The sequence below is a fragment of the Epargyreus clarus genome, unplaced genomic scaffold (assembly GCF_041222505.1).
Source record: "Epargyreus clarus isolate Ecla_fem2 unplaced genomic scaffold, WU_Ecla_fem_2.2 ptg000013l, whole genome shotgun sequence".
Taxonomy (NCBI): Eukaryota; Metazoa; Arthropoda; class Insecta; order Lepidoptera; family Hesperiidae; genus Epargyreus; species Epargyreus clarus.
Genome location: NW_027332221.1, coordinates 163,305 through 183,612, shown reverse-complemented (window position 1 = coordinate 183,612; position 20,308 = coordinate 163,305). Strand labels below are relative to the sequence as shown.

At 44.1% G+C, this 20,308-nt stretch overlaps 2 protein-coding genes across 2 annotated transcripts; both read left to right on the top strand.

Moving 5' to 3' along the window:
* Nucleotides 1–242: 242 nt before the first annotated feature.
* Nucleotides 243–762, top strand: LOC140746588 (uncharacterized). The gene is made up of 2 exons (XM_073078715.1): nt 243–257; nt 322–762. Exons 1-2 carry the CDS (start codon nt 243–245, stop codon nt 760–762), a joined length of 456 nt encoding a protein of 151 aa, XP_072934816.1.
* A 138-nt stretch (nt 763–900) lies between these two features.
* Nucleotides 901–1,803, top strand: LOC140746587 (uncharacterized). Its single transcript, XM_073078713.1, has one exon. It carries the CDS (start codon nt 901–903, stop codon nt 1,801–1,803), a length of 903 nt encoding a protein of 300 aa, XP_072934814.1.
* The last annotated feature ends 18,505 nt before the right edge of the window (nt 1,804–20,308 follow it).

Sequence of the window (20,308 nt, the reverse complement as noted above, 5' to 3'; positions counted from 1 at the left end):
AAAAAAAAAAAAAAAAAAAAAAAAATTAAAGCTCGTACGGTTAGGAACCTCACATTAGGAAATCAGAGCATAGAAAGGGATTTCTTAAAGTATCCTCACTTAAAGAGAGTACCTAGGGACGTAGTGTGTTACGCGAACGCAAAGCCTCGGGTCTTGATAGGCGCCGATAATTGGCATTTGATAGTATCGCGTAAATTAGTAACAGGGAATAAACAGCCGGCCGCGTCGTTGACTCAGTTAGGATGGGTGTTGCATGGGTCAGTTCCGCGCAGCATCGTGGTGGAGAGGGCTATGGTCCTCCATGTGCGCACTTAACAACAGTGCATCAAGCACGCGCACACCGACGATCAGCTGAGCGATCTGGTCAAAGCCCACTACGACATTGACGCAATAGGCATTACGCCAAACCGCAAGCCCATACCTAGTGAGACGCGAGCTGTTAGCATTACTAAACAGACGGCCAAGCGCGTAAATGGACGATTCGAAGTGGGTCTGCCTTGGGTCAGCGATGACGTGACCCTACCGCCGAGTTACAGTATGGCATGCAGGCGTTTTCAAGAAATCGAGCGAAAGATGGACAAATCGCCCGTATTCAAGGAAGCCTATACGAGGCAGCTAAACGCGCTGTTAGATAAGGGTTACGCGGAACCCAATACGGGTCAGTATGTTAGTAGCGATAGGGAATGGTACTTACCCCACTTCGCCGTCACTAACCCGAACAAACCGGGAAAGCTAAGGCTAGTGTTCGACGCCGCGGCGTGAGCGAATGGGAAATGCCTTAACGACGTATTGTTAGATGGCCAGGATTTGTTGCAATTTCTAAACGGGATTTTGTTCGGGTTTAGAGCGAGACGGGTAGCATTAACAGCTGATATACGCGAGATGTTCTTACAAGTTAAGATGAGGAAAGAGGACCGCGTAGCGCAGCAATTCCTGTGGCGGGGCGACGACCGTAAGAACCCCCCACAGAAGTATGTAATGTCATCTATGATATTCGGAGCTCGTAGCTCACCCTTTTTAGCGCATAGTATTCGCGATATGAACGCGACGGAATTTAAAGACGCGTATCCGCTCGCGTACGACGCGATCACGAGTAGTACTTACATGGACGATTGGATTGATAGTTTCGACTCCGAAGAGGAAGCCGCGCGCACGATAAGCGAAGTGCGTCACGTGCACGCGCAAGCCGGTTTCGAGTTAGCCGGTTGGAGTTCGAATCGCGAAACAATATTGTCGGACGTGCCCACGGAGACCCGCGCGCACGCTCCGAAGGAGCTCGCCACGAACGCGCACTTGTGTGATAAAGCGTTGGGTGTTTTATGGTTGCCTAGGTACGACGAACTTGGCTTTAACACTAAAATGCATAGGGTACCGGAAGACGTAAAAAACCTAACGCGGACTCCCACAAAGCGCGAAGCATTAGGAGTGGTGATGTCGATTTTCGATCCGCTAAGCTTGTTAAGTCCATATGCGATCACGGCGAAAATACTACTACAGGAGTTATGGCGCGAAAAAATAGGGTGGGACGAGTCCCTTCCGCACGAGCAGGCCACTGCGTTCGCCGAATGGCAAGCTGACTTGAAATGTATAGCCGACCTCAGAGTACCGAGATGTTATGACACGCGCGACTCGATAGTAGATAGGCAGTTGCACGTGTTCTGCGATGCGAGCGAACAAGCATACGCAGCGGTAGCTTATTGGCGTTTTAGGGATGCGTCGGGTAATGTAAAGTTAGCATTAGTAGCGGGAAAGGCGAAGGTCGCCCCCTTGAAAGCTCAGAGTATACCCCGTATGGAGCTTTAGGCGGCGGTAATAGGTTCTAGGCTAGCTACAGACGTAATAAGTAAGCATCCATGTAGAGGTGAGGAACTCAGATCTGACCCGATTCAAAGATTCAGCTCACTTATTATATGAGTTTGATCTGCAGATCAATTCAGGTTGCGGCTCACGGCGTTTCGTGAATCGTGAATGTTAATTATTCTTTGATTCATTATGCAATTTTAACTTTTAACTCCTAGGATATAGAGTTTAATATCAAAAAAGTAAGTGGTGCAACAGTTAGATCAGTTAGATCATAGATGGCGCTTATTTTATATGTAACTCAATGAGAATTCGTTGTAGTTCTAGCTTTCACCATAAGATGGCGTTTTTATTAAATTTATTCTTACTGTTAAATATCGATTGATCAATTTATTTACTTAGCAAAATAAATAAATCAGATTTATAATCGTCACAATATTATATATCAATAACTTTCTAACTGCCTTTATTAACTAATAATAAAAAACATATTTTAATTCAACAATACTACAACGTCGATAAAATAATAATAATTACAGACATTGCTTCTTTTACTTGACATTATTCAAAATATATAAGTCTCAAACTAATAAACTTGACTTACAATCCCGCGCCATGCTAATATCGGCGAGCCTACGAGCCATGACTACCGTGAATCGTTTGTCCGTTTGAGCTGTTTGAACCGTTTGAGTCATTTGAGTCGCGTGAGTCACCAGATCCAACGACTCGCACAGATCGCAACGCGGGTCGCGAGTCATTCAGCTCGTTCAGATCAAACAGATCAATTGAGGTAATTTGATCTGATCTGTGAGCCGATTCATGACTCCGGCTCAGTCTTATGACTCGCGATCTGATCTGCAGCTCGCGTGATTTGTTTGAGTTACTCATGTCTACATCCATGGAAGGACGCGGTAGTATATTTGTGGTCTGATTCAAAGACGGTGCTGTCGTGGATAAGGAACGACGCAAATAGGTAAACACCTTACGTAGCTCACCGTCTGAGTGAAATAGCCGAGGCGACACGCACAGAACAGTGGAAGTGGGTTCCCACCGCGTTGAACGTAGCCGATGACGCAACGCGGGCGGGTAACACCCAGTTAAGCAGCTCGTCAAGTTGGTACACCGGCCCTCCGTTCCAGTGTTCGAGAGCGAGGAACGTTGGCCAGTTGAAAACACATTGCCATTACAAATGACGGAAGCTTTAGTGACACATACAACGTCCAGGGATAGCTTAATTGAGATAGAGAGGTTCTCCTCATACGATCGGTTAGTGCGCGCGCTCTCTTATGTATTGCTATTTGTGGATAAGTGTAGGAAAAAGGTGGCTAGCTTAGGCATTAAGCATATTAGAGAGGCGGAACGCCTTATAATTATGCAGGCGCAATCTCAGAGTTTTGAGAGTGAGATAGCTAGATTGAGACAGGGAAAGCACGTCGTCGTGAGTTTCATCTTACAGGGCCATTTGCTGACCCTGAAGGTGTCCTTCCTAAGGCTTCGCCTTCTTAAGGAGGAGTGCTACCGCTGCCTGTAAATACAGGCAGGTCCTTGGAGTGGCAGCCAGAGGGATTTTTTTTTTTTTCTCTCTGGCATACCTGTGGTCATGGTTCTTGCTTGTTGTAGAGCTGTGGTTCTATGGGCTATGCCCATAGTGGTGTCTATTCAGTGTGATGTCAGTCCGGTGGGGGCGGCACTCTTGAGTGCCGCGGTCTTCTTTTGTTTCCTATGAAGCCCCGACGTCCGCCGGCGGGTCCCGCGCCAGGAGGTCGCGCGGGAACGCCCTGCGGTCCGGTGGACGAGCGTGGAGCGGCGCCAGATCCCGCAGGCGGGAATCGCGCCGCATCGACACGCTCGAACATCTTCGTGGCGAGGCGGCCGATGAAGTCGTCCAGGCTCTCGACTCGTAAGTCCCTCTGGATAACTGCGTTCCTGACGTACCACGGCGCGCCGGCTACCTGCCGCAGCGCCCGTGATTGAATTATCCGCAGGCGTTTGCGCTGCGGTTCGCTCACGAGCGCGTACCAGGCCGGCGCCGCGTACGTCAGGCGGGGTCTTATGTACTGCTTGTATATGCAGAGTTTCACACCCAGAGGGAGGCTCGAGGAGAGCACTGACCGGAGGGAGAAGCTGGCCGCTCTCGCGTTGGCGATGACGGCGTCCACGTGGGGCTTCATAGTTAGCTTCCAATCCAGGGTCACGCCCAGGTACTTCACCCGGGCGGACCACTGGATGTCCAGTCCGTTGAGCTTCAGAGTGGGGTCGTTTGGCGAAAAGCCACCAATCCTGACTGCTTGGGTCTTCCCCACATTCACCGAGAGTCTCCACTTCGAGAGCCAAAGAGGGGAGGGCGTCTAGGGCACGTTGCATCTTCGACGCGGCGTTTAGAGTTCAATGATGTTGTCACATACGCCGCGTCGTCCGCGTAAAGGGCGAGTAGAGCCCCCCCTTCCGCCGGAATGTCGTCGGTGTATGTGGAGTAGCAGGCAGGTGAGAGGCAGCTTCCCTGCGGGACTCCAGCTGCCACGGGGTGCTCGTTCGATGGCGTCCCGTTGACCACCACTCTGAAGCTTCTGTTGTTCAGGAAGCTGGAGATCACCTTGACGATACGCCTGGGCGCCGACGACTGCGAGATCTTGTAGAGTAGGCCGTTGTGCTAAACACGGTCGAACGCCTTTTCCATGTCGAGGAATACTGCACACGCTCTCTCCTTCTTGTTTAGGGCAGCGGTAATGTGGTGCAGCACCCTCGACAACTGAAGAGTCGTAGAGTGTTCCGGCCGAAATCCGAATTGCTCCGGTCGGGTTGTTATATGCGGTACCATGTGTTGCAGCAGGAGCTTTTCGAACACCTTCGACACGCATGGTAGAAGAGTAATGGGCCTATAGCTCTCAGGCTTCAGGGTGTTCTTCCCCGGCTTGGGCAACATAATAATGTGCCCAATTTTCCATGTGTGCAGGAATGTCCCCGTGCGCAGGATGCCGTTGAAAAGGCGCGTGACGGCCACCACCGTCTTCCTAGGAAGTTGGCGGAGCACCGTATTGGTGATGCCATCTGCGCCGGGAGCCTTTCTGGCTTGAGTCCTTTCAATCGCACGCTGGACCATGCTCGGGGAGAAGACGACGGGATCTTCATCTGGAGCTATAGGCTGTGCGAGGTAATCTTTGAGGTGTTGCTCGACTGCTGCAATATGCTCCGTCGCTTGTGACGGATTCGGCCGGAACTGGCGTTCTAGGTGTTCGGCGAAGATCTCTGCACGATCTTCCGCCCGGTATCGGGGCGTACCGTCCGCATGCAACAAGGGGCGGATTGGGGCCGGGGAGCGCGACATCTGGCGGCAGAGTCTGTGGAGGGAGGGCCAGTCGTCATAGGCCTCCCCTAACCGGGTCTCCCATCTCTCGGTGGCATGCGCTTCCAACTCGACCTTGAGCTTCTCTATAGCTCGGTTGAGGAGAGTCTTCTGCGTCGGGCATCTCGTCTTCTGCCAGCTCTTCTGGAGGCGCCTTTTATGGGCTAAGAGTTGGCGGATGTGGGGCGGCAGTGGGGGCAGTCGCCCCTGCGCCGGTAGCTCTGTAGTTGAAGCATCCAAGGCGCCCCGAATGCTGGCGGTGAGGTCGACCGCGATTTGGTCGACATCTCCTCCCGAGGAGATGGGTCGAGTTGGTGTGGTGATCTCCAGTTGCTCCTTGAATAGAGTCCAGTCCGTTTTACGACGTGGCTTCGGTGGTGAGACTCTGAGTGGTGTCTTCGCCAGGACCAGCAGGACGGGAACATGGTCGGACCCCATGCCGTCTAGCAGCGACTCAGGTGCGAGCTGTACCCCTATTCCTCGGAGTACAGCTATGTCGATGACGTCCGGCGCGTCTGTCTGACGGTCGGGGTAATGAGTGGGGCACTCAGGGCCCCTCACCTCATACCCGTGGCGCTCGGCGTCATCGAAGAGGCGTCGTCCGTTGGGACATGCTATGTGGCTGTTCCACCCCGGTTGTTTCGCGTTCCAATCGCCGGCGGCTATGGTCGAGTGCGGCGCGTCCAGCAGTGTGTGGACGTCGGCCAGCTCTAACCTGCCGCCTGGCGGCCGGTATACACTGAAGATCCGGAGCGGGGTGTCGCCGAAGCAGACCTCGATCCCGAGGGCCTGCATGCTGGTCAGCTGTTGAACAGGAAGGGGCTGGTGTATGACCCTCCTTCGGACGAGCACCGTGAGCCCTCTGTAAGAGCTACCTGAGTCGTTAATCTCGTCCTGGCGGTATACGTTGTATCCTGGAATCTTAAAGAGGTCCGACGAGGACAGGAGAGTCTCGGAGACCAAAAGCCACGTCGATGTCCTGTTCCCGCAGGAGGAGTCGGAAGAGCGCGGCCTTCTTCTTTAGGCCGCGGGCGTTCCAAAATAGGATTCGCAGGGGCTTGCTATCCATAGTGAGCGGACATGCTCGCTATGCCGCTACGGATAGCTGGCCCCGTGTCGTGGCCCTCACCCATAGCTGTAATCACTTGCTGCAGCATCTTTGTGAGGTCCTGCAGTACCCTCAGTTGTTTACTGCAGGCCTCTTCGCTAACCCCCTGGCGCCGCTCTGATCTGGGAGCGGGAGCGGGGGTAGGAGCGGGTGTCTTCTGTCTTGGCTGCCTCCTGGCAGCAGGTGCAGGTGCGGGTGGGGCGGCCGAGGGGGCGGTCTTTGCCTTCTTCCCCCTCCTCCTCCGACTCTTTACTGGAGCCCCGCGAATCGTTGGCCCGTTGGCCGGGGCCATGAGGGAGCCCTCGTGCTGCTCCTCCACGGTCCTCGGCTGGACGGGAGCCACCGATGGTTGCGTCCGTCTCATCTCTGCCGGCTTAGCAGAGAGGGCAACCGTGCCAGCGCGCTTGTTGCGCGCTTCCCGCCGAAACACCGGACAGGATGTGTGGTTGGCGGGATGCGGTCCGCCACAGTTCGCGCAGGTCGCCGGTTCTTCGCGCGGCCTGGGGCACTCATGGGCCGCGTGCTGCTCGCCGCAGCGCACGCAGGCCAAGTGCCGATGACAGTTATGCGAACTGTGACGAAACTGCTGGCACCGGTGGCATTGGGGCGGTCCCTTCTTACCGCGCCAAGCTGTAAGGACGGGACTAAGTAAAAGATGTGTTTATTGATTGAAGATCCATTTATTACTCTCTCCCAACATAGGACTGACATCAATTTATATTACGCCTTATTACTACGTCACATGCCCTTTTTTTTTTTTTTTTTTTTTTTTTTTTTTGTTGACGAGGGGGAAACCTTCAAAAGGTACCCGATGCCTTGGGAGCGACACAGGGTGGGACTCTTACCGCACTAAAACCCCCCCGGTGGCCGTCCTCTCAGCGCTGCGTAGAGGACTCCGGGACGTCACATGCCCTACCAAACTAAAAAAAAAAAAAATGTTAAATATAGAAACATTTTTTTGACAATTTTACGATTACACATTATAAGAGTACATATACAGTTTAAAAAAAAATAAAACACGTTACACAAAAGTATCAATTATAAAAAAAAAAGTCAAAAATATCTTAAACATAACGAATCAAAATTATTCTTAAAATGAAATACAATATAATAATATATCAATATGCTATCAATAAAGATCGAAGTATCTAAACAAAGGTGTAGTAATACAATATCGGAATGTATTAATCATCATCTGTACCTTTGGTACAGTCACAATCATAAGTCTTATTAACATTCAATCTTATTACTCAACATAAAGTCTAGTTCGGTTTTTATGAACAGTTTTTTCTTTACCATTAACTAAAATTACCACATTCGGAGATAAATCTTTAACAACTGAATAAGGGCCTAAATATAATGGATCAAGTTTATTACTATTTTCATTTTTAACCAATACAAAATCTCCACATTGATATGTTATTGGATTTATACTACGGTCATATTTTATTTTTCTTAAAGTTTTACAATCTATGAGGTTAGTTTTAGCATCATTTTGTGACTTCTGTAACCGGTATTTTAGTTCTATTGCATAGTTGTCAAAATTGTAAACTGGATCTATTGTTGACTTGAGATTACTTGGTAAATTACACTGTTTGCCAAACACTAATTCGTACGGTGTAAATTTTGTACTTGAATGTACTGAAGTGTTATATGAGAAACACCAGTAAGGAACCCATGAACTCCATTCTTGACTATGACTGTTAACTTGCATTCTCAAATAAAATGTTAAATGTTTATGGCTATTTTCTAGTGATCCCAGTGTTTCATGATGGAAAGCTGTCGACTGTAACTGACTAATGTTTAAAGTTTTACATACCTCTTCAATTGTAGAATTTATAAACTCCGTACCTCTATCGGTCACGATATGTCGAGGGAGGCCGTATCTAAGTATAAAATTATTTACTAGAGCGTTAGCTACTGTGCACGCATCCTTACCTGTTATCGGATATGCCTCGACATATTTGGTGAGGTCGCATTGGAGCGTTAAAATGTAATTATAATTATTATCTCTTGTTAGTGGACCTACCAAGTCTAAGTAAACTTTATCAAAAGCTGAATTACCGCAATCCGTTATAGTCATTGGTTCTTTTATAGTATTTAAATATTTATAACGTTGACATTTACTACATTTCTTTACAAAAAGTTTAACATCATTCTCTAACCCTGTCCAAAAATATTTTTTCCGAATGTTGTTTAACATACGTCTTATTCCTGCGTGTCCACTCGTGGGCAAGATGTGGTAATCATTTAAAATAACTCTTTTCGTGTCGTCGTCTATAATTTTTGTAACTCCTTTAATTACGCATAAACGGGGTCCGGATCACTTACGCATTTTATTTATAAACTGAGCTAGCTCTTTAATTATTTGAAAATTACTCTCATCTTTAATTATATATAAAGTATCTATTTTTAAATCAATACAAAATGATTCCATTTCCCTCACAGAGACAGCTCGTGTACGCTGCGATTGGGTAAACAGTTTCACAAACATTGTACGATTTGACGACGAATATGCATAATCACCACGCTCTAATGATACACATTTTTTAACCTTTTCCTTTCATTCAAAAATACTAACTCCGTGTAATTCTTCGGTAGCCCTAACATTTCCACAACTCTTGGGTGATCAGACCAATCGTCGGTAGAAATATTAGCCTCCGAAGTAGAATTACAAGGTTTTTCATCAAGCTTCTTTTTTTGTCTCCTTGTAAATACAGACAAAATATGTTCATTCATCGCCTTTAATTCTTCACAATTCATTTCTATGCGGGACAATGCATCTCCAGCTGCATTATCGCGCCCTTTCACATAAACAACCGTAAAATCATACTCTTCAAGTATTAACCGAAACTTTAATAGCCTACTGGAAGGATCTGTCATATTATACAAAAATACCAGCGGTCTATGATCTGTTTCTATAATAAATTTTCTGCCGTAGAGATAGGGTCTAAAATATTTAACTGACCAAACTATCGCTAACAATTCTTTCTCAATAGTTGGGTACCTACGTTCGGCCTTATTTAAACTACGACTGGCGTAAGCTATTGGCCTACGATCAGCATTACACAGAATCGAACCTATTGCATATCCCGAAGCATCAGTCTGTAATATGAATGTGTTACTATTATCAAAAATAGGGTACTGCAATATCGGAGGGTTAATTAAAATATCCTTTAAATTACTGAATGATTTTTGACACTTTTTGTCCCAATTAAATATTATATTCTTACGACACTTTGGAATGAATTTGCGGTAATAATTTGAAAAGGCTACAAATCGTTTGAGCTCATCTACGTTTTTAGGAGTCGGATAATTAATTAATGCTTTAATTTTTTCTGGGTCCGGTTTAATACCATCAGCTGATACCACATGTCCTAAATATAATATTTCTTTTCTAAGGAAATCGCACTTATCAGGATTTAATTTTAAATTTACCTTTTTGAGTCTTTCCAAAATACTTAATAAATTTTTATTATGACTGTCCAAATTTCTCCCGAAACAAATTAAATTATCTAAATATACAAAACATTTATCGTAATTAAGCCCTGACATTGCTACTGTCATTAAACGTGAAAATGACCCTGGGCTGGTTTTTAAACCCATAGGCATACGGGTCATTTGATACTGGCCGGACGGTGTTGTGAATGCAGTATATTTTCTACTGTCAGCATTTAATTTCGATTGATAATATGCTTGCGTTAAATCCAATTGAGAAAAATAAATAGCTCCCGATAGCGAGTCCAATATATCATTTATATTTGGAAGGGGAAATTTGTCGTGTACACAATTATTTAATTTTCTAAAATCTATCACTAACCGCCAGCTTTTGTTACTATCTTCTGTTTTTTTAGGTACTAACAGAACTGGGCTCGACCATTCGCTGTTCGCGGGCTCTATAATATCGTTACTTAACATTTTTTTTACTTGTCTTTCTATCTCATCACGTTGCGAAAAAGGTAATCTGTATTGTTTAGTATATACTGGATTCGAATTAGGTTTTAATTGAATATTCTGTTCGTAAAGATTACATGTACCTAACTTATCTCCTGGCAAGAAGAACACGTCGGCATATTTTGCACAAATATTTTGTATACTTATGCTTTCCTCTTTATTTAAATGATCCAATTTTATCAACGATAATAATTTACGAACTCTTTCTCCGTTTAAATTTTCCTTCTTAAATGAACAAATATTGTAGTTAGATAGAGTATCAATATCAGGTCTAAAATAACTAAGATTAACTTCTGTCTCGCGAGTATTTAGAATTCGTATCAATATTTTTCCTTCTTTAGGTTGACAGATACTTCCAGCAATAAATACACCCTCACATAACTCTCTCGGAAATATAACACACGACTCATATGAATACGAATTAACGCGAAAATTTTTTTCACATCTTGGAGGTACCGTAATAAATGCATTATTACCTAATTTTCCTAATCCTAAGGACAATGTAATCGGACTGTCTAAGCTATTTAGAGTAAAACTGTTATTTTCGTAATTTAATATACAATTATATTTGATTAAAAATTCTTGTCCGATTAAACCATCTTGAATAAAAGGTAAATTCTTTATGATGTAAAACTTATGTTTTAAGTCTATGCCACATACGGTAAACGGTATGTAAACATATCCTTCGGTGTACGATGTGCCACCAATACCATTTATGATTATGCGTTCTGTATGTATTGGAATATTCCTATCTCTTATTACATCGTATTTGATAACCGACAACGAGGCACCCGTGTCAACTAACATTCTATATTTAGAACCCAATATTGCTAATTCTATGAAATTGTTATACGTATTGCATGTTAGAATAAAGTTAGGATCGAAAAACTCAAAATTTTGGTTATTTTCCGACGAAGAAGTAGCGTTTTCGGATTGGTTTAAAACATACCCATGGTGTTTTTTACTGTTATTATAATTACCTCGGTATACAGCACGACCAAAATTACGTCCGCGTCCTCGAGAATTGTTTGTAAATCCTCTATTATTTCCGCGATGGAACGATCTCAGTGCTTGGTTCTGCATCGATTTAAATGTGCGATTTGGAGTATATTCGTTGTTTACAACTCGACCTCTGTTATGTCCCCTATTAGATTTTTGATACCTACCTAGATGTTGACTCGTAAAGATTGTTTCTGATGATGAGCTAGAGCCTTGACGTGAAAGTTCCTCATCTTTGGCGGCTCTTATTACATCTTTCAACTCCGAATAGTTCCGAGCTGCTAGAATAGTGCTTAACCGACCGTTCCTCAAACCTTCAGTGAATCGCTGTATCGCTAATTGTTCATTTACAGGTCTCAATATTTTAAAAGCGTTATCGTCACCATTAGCTTGAGAAATGGTCAATTCGACAAATAAATCTTCGAGTTTCTTACCAAAATCTTCAATACTCTGTGTACCTTGTCTAGATTTCAACATCTCTAACTGTAGTGCTGTTGCTGACTGCTTCGTCAATAGATTATTTCTCATGTCAGCAATAAGATCTGTAGAAGAAGCATAGTTAGATGCCAAACGTAATTTGGCATGTTTAGATAAACGAGTTTTTAGGACAAAGGAAATTAATAACTGTTCAATTGTTCATGTTCATTTTTAATGCTTGAACTATAAAACTCAATGCAATCTGTTAACTTCTTTGTAACTTCTTCATCCCCTGTCATGACAGGTAGAAGGGATGTAGCAGTTTTCATATCAAAGTCAGTCATGATGCTAAAATCTTGGTCACTAACTAAACAAAATGATCTTAGGTATATCTTTTGATAACACGATTCAATTTCGTCACAAAGGCTTAATAAGTAATTTATTTCCTCTTGTTTAATATACCCTTTAGAAACATTAACATTTAACTCGTCACGGTATTTAATATATTCGTTATATAAATCTTTAGCCTCTAAATATTTCTGCTCTAATAACTCTCTAGTTCTTTTTGGTTTACTGAGTTTTGTTAAATTATTTTTTATATTCTCAATTTGTTTTTTTATATCTAATATATCAGCCATTTAATTTATTACACCATATAAAATAACATAAAGTACAGACACAGATAAAAAATGTATACCTATACACATTAACATACCGTATAGGAAGGTAAAATATATATATGACTGTTCATTTATGTTTACGTCTATAATTACTTTTCACACTTTTGTCAATAACACGAATTCACTTTCTCATTGTATATAATTTTTACACTTTTTACGCACTCACATTTATATTTTCTTCTCCACTCGCTCATGCTTAGCCGAGTTCAATGTAACTCAAGGCTAAACGACAGACTCCTGATTCTTTTCTTCTTTCCTTTGTTCACGCCTGGTGCTCGAACGTCTGAAAGCGCTCCTGGCCATCTCTTGCCGTATCCAATTCATATGGCAGCGTTTATATAATTTATAAATTCCGAACTTTACTGCCAGTATTAAAATAATAAGTAAAGTGCCTAAAATAAAATTGGTCACTTTTTGGTTTGAATGTAACTGCTCCACGTCGGCCGCATTTACGCCTCCAGCAGCATTTTGGGCAATTACAATTGACTCTTTACTTTGTTCTTTCCCCATTTTAATTCTTGATTTATAACACGCAAATGTCCGAATAATTAAGAACCCGAGTCACTAATCTCATTGTTTCACTGCACTCAACTCGAACCCGAAACCGCACCTTAAATGGCAGGGTCGCCATGTAAGGACGGGACTAAGTAAAAGATGTGTTTATTGATTGAAGATCCATTTATTACTCTCTCCCAACATAGGACTGACATCAATTTATATTACGCCTTATTACTACGTCACTTTTTTTTTTTTTTTTTTTTTTTTTTTTATTGCCAGAATGTAGTAATGGTAAATGGTGACAAATATTTTATATGTTCTTACATTCTACTATAAAAATAGTGTGCAATGTCAAGTTCATAATACAGTAATAAATTTTAGATAATTTAGTCAATTATGTATATTAATGTCAAATATGTTTAATTTAATTAAATTTATTTAAATAACATGAAAAAAGTATGTATGTCAATATAGCAGCTGATTATTTTCCTTATATGCAAAGTATTCGCCCAAGTCGTAAAAACATTTATCAAGGAGCCAGTCAGACACTTTATTTTTAAATCTGTAAGAAGTCAATTCTTTAAATTTACTGGGTAGTTTATTATAAACTTTTATAGCGTTTATATACGCATTCCTACTAAACAATTTTAATTTACTTTGTGGCAAATACAGTTTGAATTTATTTCTAGCTGTTACACACCTGCTTACAATTTGCTCGTGGGTTTTAAAATATTCCGGATGTACAATACAAGTAAGTGGCAATATTCGATATTTTTTAAATAGCGGTTTACAACTGTCCATAACCCAAGCACCACAAATGGCTCTCACACATCTCTTCTGTGCCCGAAAAGCTTTGATTATATCTACAGAGTTTCCCCATAGCAAAAGACCATACGAAAGTACTGAAGAAACATACGCGTGGTACGCAGTAATTGCTACTTCAGTGGACACTGCAACCCGTAATCTTTTCAACGCAAAGACGAACCTATCTAACTTGTCACAAACATATTCAATATGTGCCTTCCAATTACAACTCTTGTCTAACATTATCCCTAGAAATTTGATGTTATCAACTTGTTCAATTATCGTGTTATTTTGGATTATGTTGAGATTTATGTGTCTTTTATTATTATTGCTTTGGAATTGAATAATTTTGGTCTTTTCAATATTAACTTTTAAATTATTACTATTTAACCATTTAATTATTTTCTCTAAAGTCAAATTAATTTCATTTTCATATGTGTCTTTATTATTACATTTAATCACAATTGTAGTATCATCAGCAAATAGAATAGTTTTATGATCAATGATATTTGGGAGATCATTTATATATATTAAAAATAGAAATGGTCCCAATATACTTCCTTGGGGTACTCCAAATCCATTTTTTAAAAGCTCAGATCTACTTTTAACTTTGTTTCCATTTTCTATTTTTGTGATTTCTACACACTGTTTTCGGTTTGTTAGATAACTTTCAAGCCATTTATTCGCTATTCCTCTGATACCATAAGTATTTAGCTTGAAAAGTAGTAATTTATGGTCAACAAAATCAAACGCCTTGCTCATATCAAGAAAAATAGCAGCTACAGGTTTACTTTCATTGATAGCTTCTGTTATCATTTTTATTAAATTAAAACATGCTAATGATGTGCTACTATTTTTACGAAATCCATATTGTTCATGTTTAAGTATACGTTGAGTGGTAATAAAATTACTTAATCTTTTTAGCATGACTTTCTCAAATATTTTTGAAAATATAGGTATTAATGTTATTGGACGGTAATTACTCATAACGGTTTTCTCGCCTTTTTTAAATAAAGGTTTAATTATAGACGTTTTAAGATTTTCCGGGAATATACCTTCCTCTAACGACATATTAACAATATGACTTAAAGGTATAAAATATATTTAGCACAGAGTTTGATAGATTTTGTATTTATTTCGTCTATTCCAACAGCGTTAGTATTATTAAGGTCATTGATTATTTGATATATTTCATTTGGATCTGTCGGTTGTAAGAATATTGAGTTACAGTTGCTTTCAATACTGTTCCGTACGGCGTCAATTTTAAATTTAAAGTTAGTTTTATTAGTCAAGTCTATATAATATTTATAAAAGGATTCGCTGATGTTTACAGAATCAGTATATATTCGATTATTATAAATTATTCTGTCTATTTCTTTATTTTCTTTTATGTCACCAACCAACCACCACCAACCACCTTGATGCTGGGCATGCATAGCATCTCTCTGATTGCGTATATGCCCGGCAGGAGATCCTTGGTCCTCTTCATGATGGCGAGGACAATGCAGCCGGGAAGTCCTCCACGGGCCCGGATGGCGCGGACGTATTCAGGGACGTACCCCATCTCGCGGAGCTCATCCTGGATCTCCTGCGGGTCTGTGTCGGCGGGCGGCCCCCTGATGGCTACCCTCACGCTCTGCTCCGCAGGCAGGGAGTAGGTAAACCAGCTGATTCTCTCCCTTGCTTCCAGGTCGGTGAGGTACGATTGCAGGAGCCGGTACTCACCTATCTCCTTCGGGGAGAATCGTACTCCCTGCCCGAAGGGGCGCGCGTTTGGTGTTCGACCCAACTTCTCCTTTAGCACCTTAAAATGGTGGTGCCAGTTGGGGAGCTTCTCCACGATGAGCGGAGGGAAGCGTGACTTAGGCGGCTCTTGCTGGCCGACAGAGGGGGCTGCAGTGGTCGGCGATCCTGCTGCTGCTCCCTGGACTGCACTGGTGCTCGGTTGCGGCGACAGGGCGCGCGGCTGCGGCGGCGCGGCTCGTGGCGCGCTTGTGGTCGCAGTCGCGGTCGCGGCGGGCTGGGCGGCGGGCTGGGCGGCGGGCTGCGTTGCGCGCTTAGCAGGGGCCGCGGGCCTTTGAGTGGCCTGCGGGATGTTGGAGGGGCGTCGGGCGTCAGGGGCGCGCGGCGCTGTTGGGGTCTCCCTGGCTACTGGTGGCGGGCGCGGGGCGCCCGCAGTCACCGCAGCGAAGGAGCTGGGAGCCGACGTGGGTGTGTCGCTCGGCAATGGAGTCGATTCCGGGTCCGGGCGAGGGCCTGGGTCGTAAAAAATCCGTAGTACCCGGCCTCTCAGCCGCGGATCCCGGATAGTGGGGCGTTTGATGTCCATGGAGGCGGCTGCGGCATCCTCTTCTGGGCTTCTCCGGCGCCTCTGGGCCCGGTCGGCGCAGTAGCTGTCCCAGAAGTCTTGGACCGTAGCTACCTCCGGTCCTGGGGCTTTCTTCGCGCGGGTAGCCTCCAAAACGAAGTCAAGGAGGGTATCCGTGACTTCGTCCGGGGTGGTGTCCTCCCGGAGGAGCTGCGACCTGACCAGCTCATCATACTTCTGCCTGGTGCCTGGAGAGAACTCCGACAACCAGGCCGGGGTATGGCGGTGGGCGCTCAACTCCGGGAGGCGATGGTGTAACGGCCGCTTGCGCCGGGCTAGCCGGCGTGATGCGGGGAGGCGGGAACGCCGGGCGCGACGGACGCGCGACGGCTGCCTGTACGGGCGATGGCGTCGGCGTCGGCGTCGGCGTCGTCGACCCTTGGCGTGGTATTTCAGGCCCGCGGGGCCCGACTGGGCGCGGCGGGGCGGGAGTCATGGGGCGCGAGGGTCCCGGCGGCCGCGGCGCGGATGGGGGAGCGCGCTGCACATCAGTGAGCGTCTCCGCCGATCCGCGCGTGGGCGGCGCAGGGCCCCCGGCGTCGGGGTGGTATTGCCACTGCTTCTAGCGCGGCTGGCGGCGCGCGCGGTCTCGCTCCTGCGCATGCCTGAGCGACCGCGGGCGCGCGATGAGTCGCGCTGCGGCAGGGGTGGCGCGGCTGAGCCGCGGGCTTCCTCTTCTTCTTCGCCCTCGCTGTGCGGGCGCCGCACCCCTTGCAGGGTTCGGCAAATGCTCCCCTCAGATGTTGATCTTCTGGCTCTTTCTCTCCCGAATATCGAACGATATGTGGGTAGAGAAAGATATCGGTAGCGGTGCACACGGACGAGTTGATTGGGCGCGAGATGCAGCGATCTATATCCAGCGAAGCACGTCGACAGGTCGAGTCGACTATTTAAGTTAGACCCCGAAGACGGTATAGTTAGATTGAATGGTAGGATAGACGCGGCAAACATACCCGCGCAACGCAAGAACCCTCCAATACTGGACGGTTCGAGCCACCTAGTTAGGTTATATATCAGACGCAAGCATGTCCATAGCAATCACTCGGGGAGAGAGCAGCTAGTGAATAACATTAGGCGGAAATTCTGGGTGTTACGGTTACGACCCGCGGTGCGAACCGTGATAAGCGATTGTGTAATATGTAAAGCCCGCCGGGCGGCACAGTTAGACCCAGTCAAGGGAGATCTGCCGGCTCTGCGACTGCAGTCGTATACGCGACCGTTCTCATATTGCGTCGTCGATTGCTACGGACCTATGTGGGTGACAATAGGTAGGCGTAAGGAAAAGCGTTGGGGAATGTTATTTACCTGTTTAGTGACGCGCGATGTTCACATAGAATTGATAGCAAGCCTTAGTACAGAATCCGCGATAATGGCGATAAGACGTATGGCCGCGCGTCGAGGTATGCCGCATACCATGGTTTCAGATAACGGGACTAACTTTCACGGAGCGGTCGTCGAACTTAGAAGGGCATATCGGGAGTGGCTTCCCGAGATAGAAAAGTTCGCACTTAAGAAACATATGGACTGGAGGTTCATTGAACCCGGAGCCCCTAACCAAGGTGGGGCCTGGGAACGTATGATTAGGAGCGTTAAAAGCGCAATGTTAGTAACACTTACTGATAGGGCACCTAGAGAAGAGATACTCGCGACGCTTACCACAGAGATAGAGCATACGATAAATTCTAGGCCTTTAACTCACGTACCCGTAAACGCGGACGACCCGGAAGCGTTGACTCCGAATCACTTCTTGCTAGGAACGGCTAGGCTAGGCTAGGTCGATAGGCGCGCGTGGAGGGCCGCACAAGCGTTAGCCGATATGTTCTGGAAGCGGTGGATTAACGAGTATCTACCTACGCTAGCACCTCGGGGTGATAATAGGGACAATAGGAGCAACGTGAAGCCGGGCGACGTAGTTATAATAGCCGATGGATTACTCCCACGTAACGTATGCCCCCGTGGCTTAGTAGAGCATGTGTATACGGGACCAGATGGTGTGGTACGAAGCGCGGAGGTACGGACGAAAGGTGGTGTATTCAGACGTCCTGTATGTAGACTAATCGTCCTCCCGGTAGATAATTAGGCTTCGAAGGACTTCGCCGGGGGGAAAATGTAACGGACTCTTTGTCTTTTCTATTTTATCTCTATTTTGTTTGGTTGTCTCATATTTTAAAGTGTTTTACTATTAAGAATTTATTGGAAATTGTATTAGTTATAAGGTAGCATATATGTTTGTTTATATTGTAAGATTGTTTAATGTGTATTCACTGATAATTTATAAGTAATAAAGAATGCTATTTTATTCGAATTAAATAAAATGTAAAAGAGATAGACATTAGTAAGAGCGAGAGGGCTATTGTTGTCTCCGTCCGATAGATAGTGCTGTCTCTATCGGACACGCCCTCGCAAGGTCGCAAATATAAAGGGGCTTTATGTTAGGAGGATTCATTCCCTCCGACGCCTCCGATGAAGAAACACACTTGTAAGAAAGAAAAATTTGTAAGAAAGAAAATAAATACAGTCCACATATTGAAGCAAGAAGTCTTTTATTAGGCACCCTGGACCTCACAGTGCTAGTGTCATTATCAATGACTGCGCGTACTATGCAATGTTTGTCCATAAGTTTTGACATTTTGTACATAACATTATTGATGTCTAGAATATGGTAAAAAAAATTGGGTACTCTTTGAAAAAACACCCTGTATACATATATATACATATACACACACACATATATATATATATATATATATATATATATATATACATATATACATATATATGTACACATATATATGTATATGTATATATAATATAAATACATACATATAATATATACATCCGTAAATAAAGAAAAAAAATACTATATTTGATTCGTTACATGTCTACATTTACAAAATGTGCACGAAGTTTCTTCTTGTAGGCTGATTTGCTGAGTGGTTTTCTACGATCTTCAGGGAGCGCATTCCAAAATCGAGCGGCCTGAACAGCAATCGAATAAGACATGGGTGGTGGGGATACACCGACCAGTGCTAACGTGTTTGTCAACGCTCCCTAAAGTTTTTACATAAACGTGTGAAAAATGGAAAAGTTTGTAACCGCGGATGTTTTAAAAATGATGCAAAGTTTAGTTCTACCGATGGAGCTAAAAATAAATTCGTTAATCGAAATGGTTCGTACATTGGAAGCCAAATTAGATGCAGTATTATCATCAAACATCGAGCAACAAAAGATGTCGGACGCGAGTACAAGCGGGAGGAACATAGAAGACAGTAATAAAACTATGCAAAGCAAGAGCGAGATCTCACTGACGTCATCAACTCGTGCGCAAGTAACTCAAAGAGAAAAAAAGAGTGGACCGATAATGACGCGACGACGCCGCGCCCGAGTGGAAGCAATTGGCGAAAATGTCCGAGATATGACGACTGTTAACGACGGCAACGTTATCATCGAGACTGAGCCGCACACCAAGTCTACTGGAGCGCCGGTATTACCCCCCGCCCCGCGTAACTGCAGCGCATCTGTGAATGCACACAATATAGATGTAGCAGTTACATCGGTGAGCCAAAATCATGATGCAACATATCAAGACGCTCAATACAAGCAATGGACAACGGTACGGCGCCGCAAAGCACCTCGGTCAGTCGTTTTGGGTACTGGCGAAATAGACACAGGATTAATGGCGATTGAAAAAACGTGCATGATTCATTTGTGGTCTTTGCACCATAATACGACTGCAGATAATGTACAGTCACGAGCATAAATATATGACTATGGGCAGATCAGCAAAAATATGTGACCCAATAACGAGTTCAATAATATATGCCTGCACGAACGCAGCAAAAATATCTGACATTTATAGGCAGCAAAAATATGTGATGATAACGTTGATCAAATAATTGTGACATGTGTTATGACATGTGACGTCAACTAAGGTGCAATAATATCTGACATAATTTATAAATAACTTTGATGTAAATTTATCAACCTACCGGTCAAAGGGGCCAATGTATTTTTCCAGAGAAAGAATATGAGTAAAAAACACGTTATAAACATTTTCTCATATTTTTTTATTTTAGAAAGAAAAAAAACAGGGTTAAAGACAAAGACAGGATAATTAAGTATTTTAACAGGGTGAATGTTTCAAATCCGAATCTATAAGTATTAGCGAAAAATGCTAAAAGGAGTTACGAGGCAAATTTTGATAAAAACTAATACTGCATCATTAGTTTTTAGGGTATACTTATTTTTATAAAATAGTAAACATCTGGTGGCGAATTATTTAAAATATCCCTATATACGGGAATCGAACGAGTTCATTTTGAAAAAAAAAAATACAC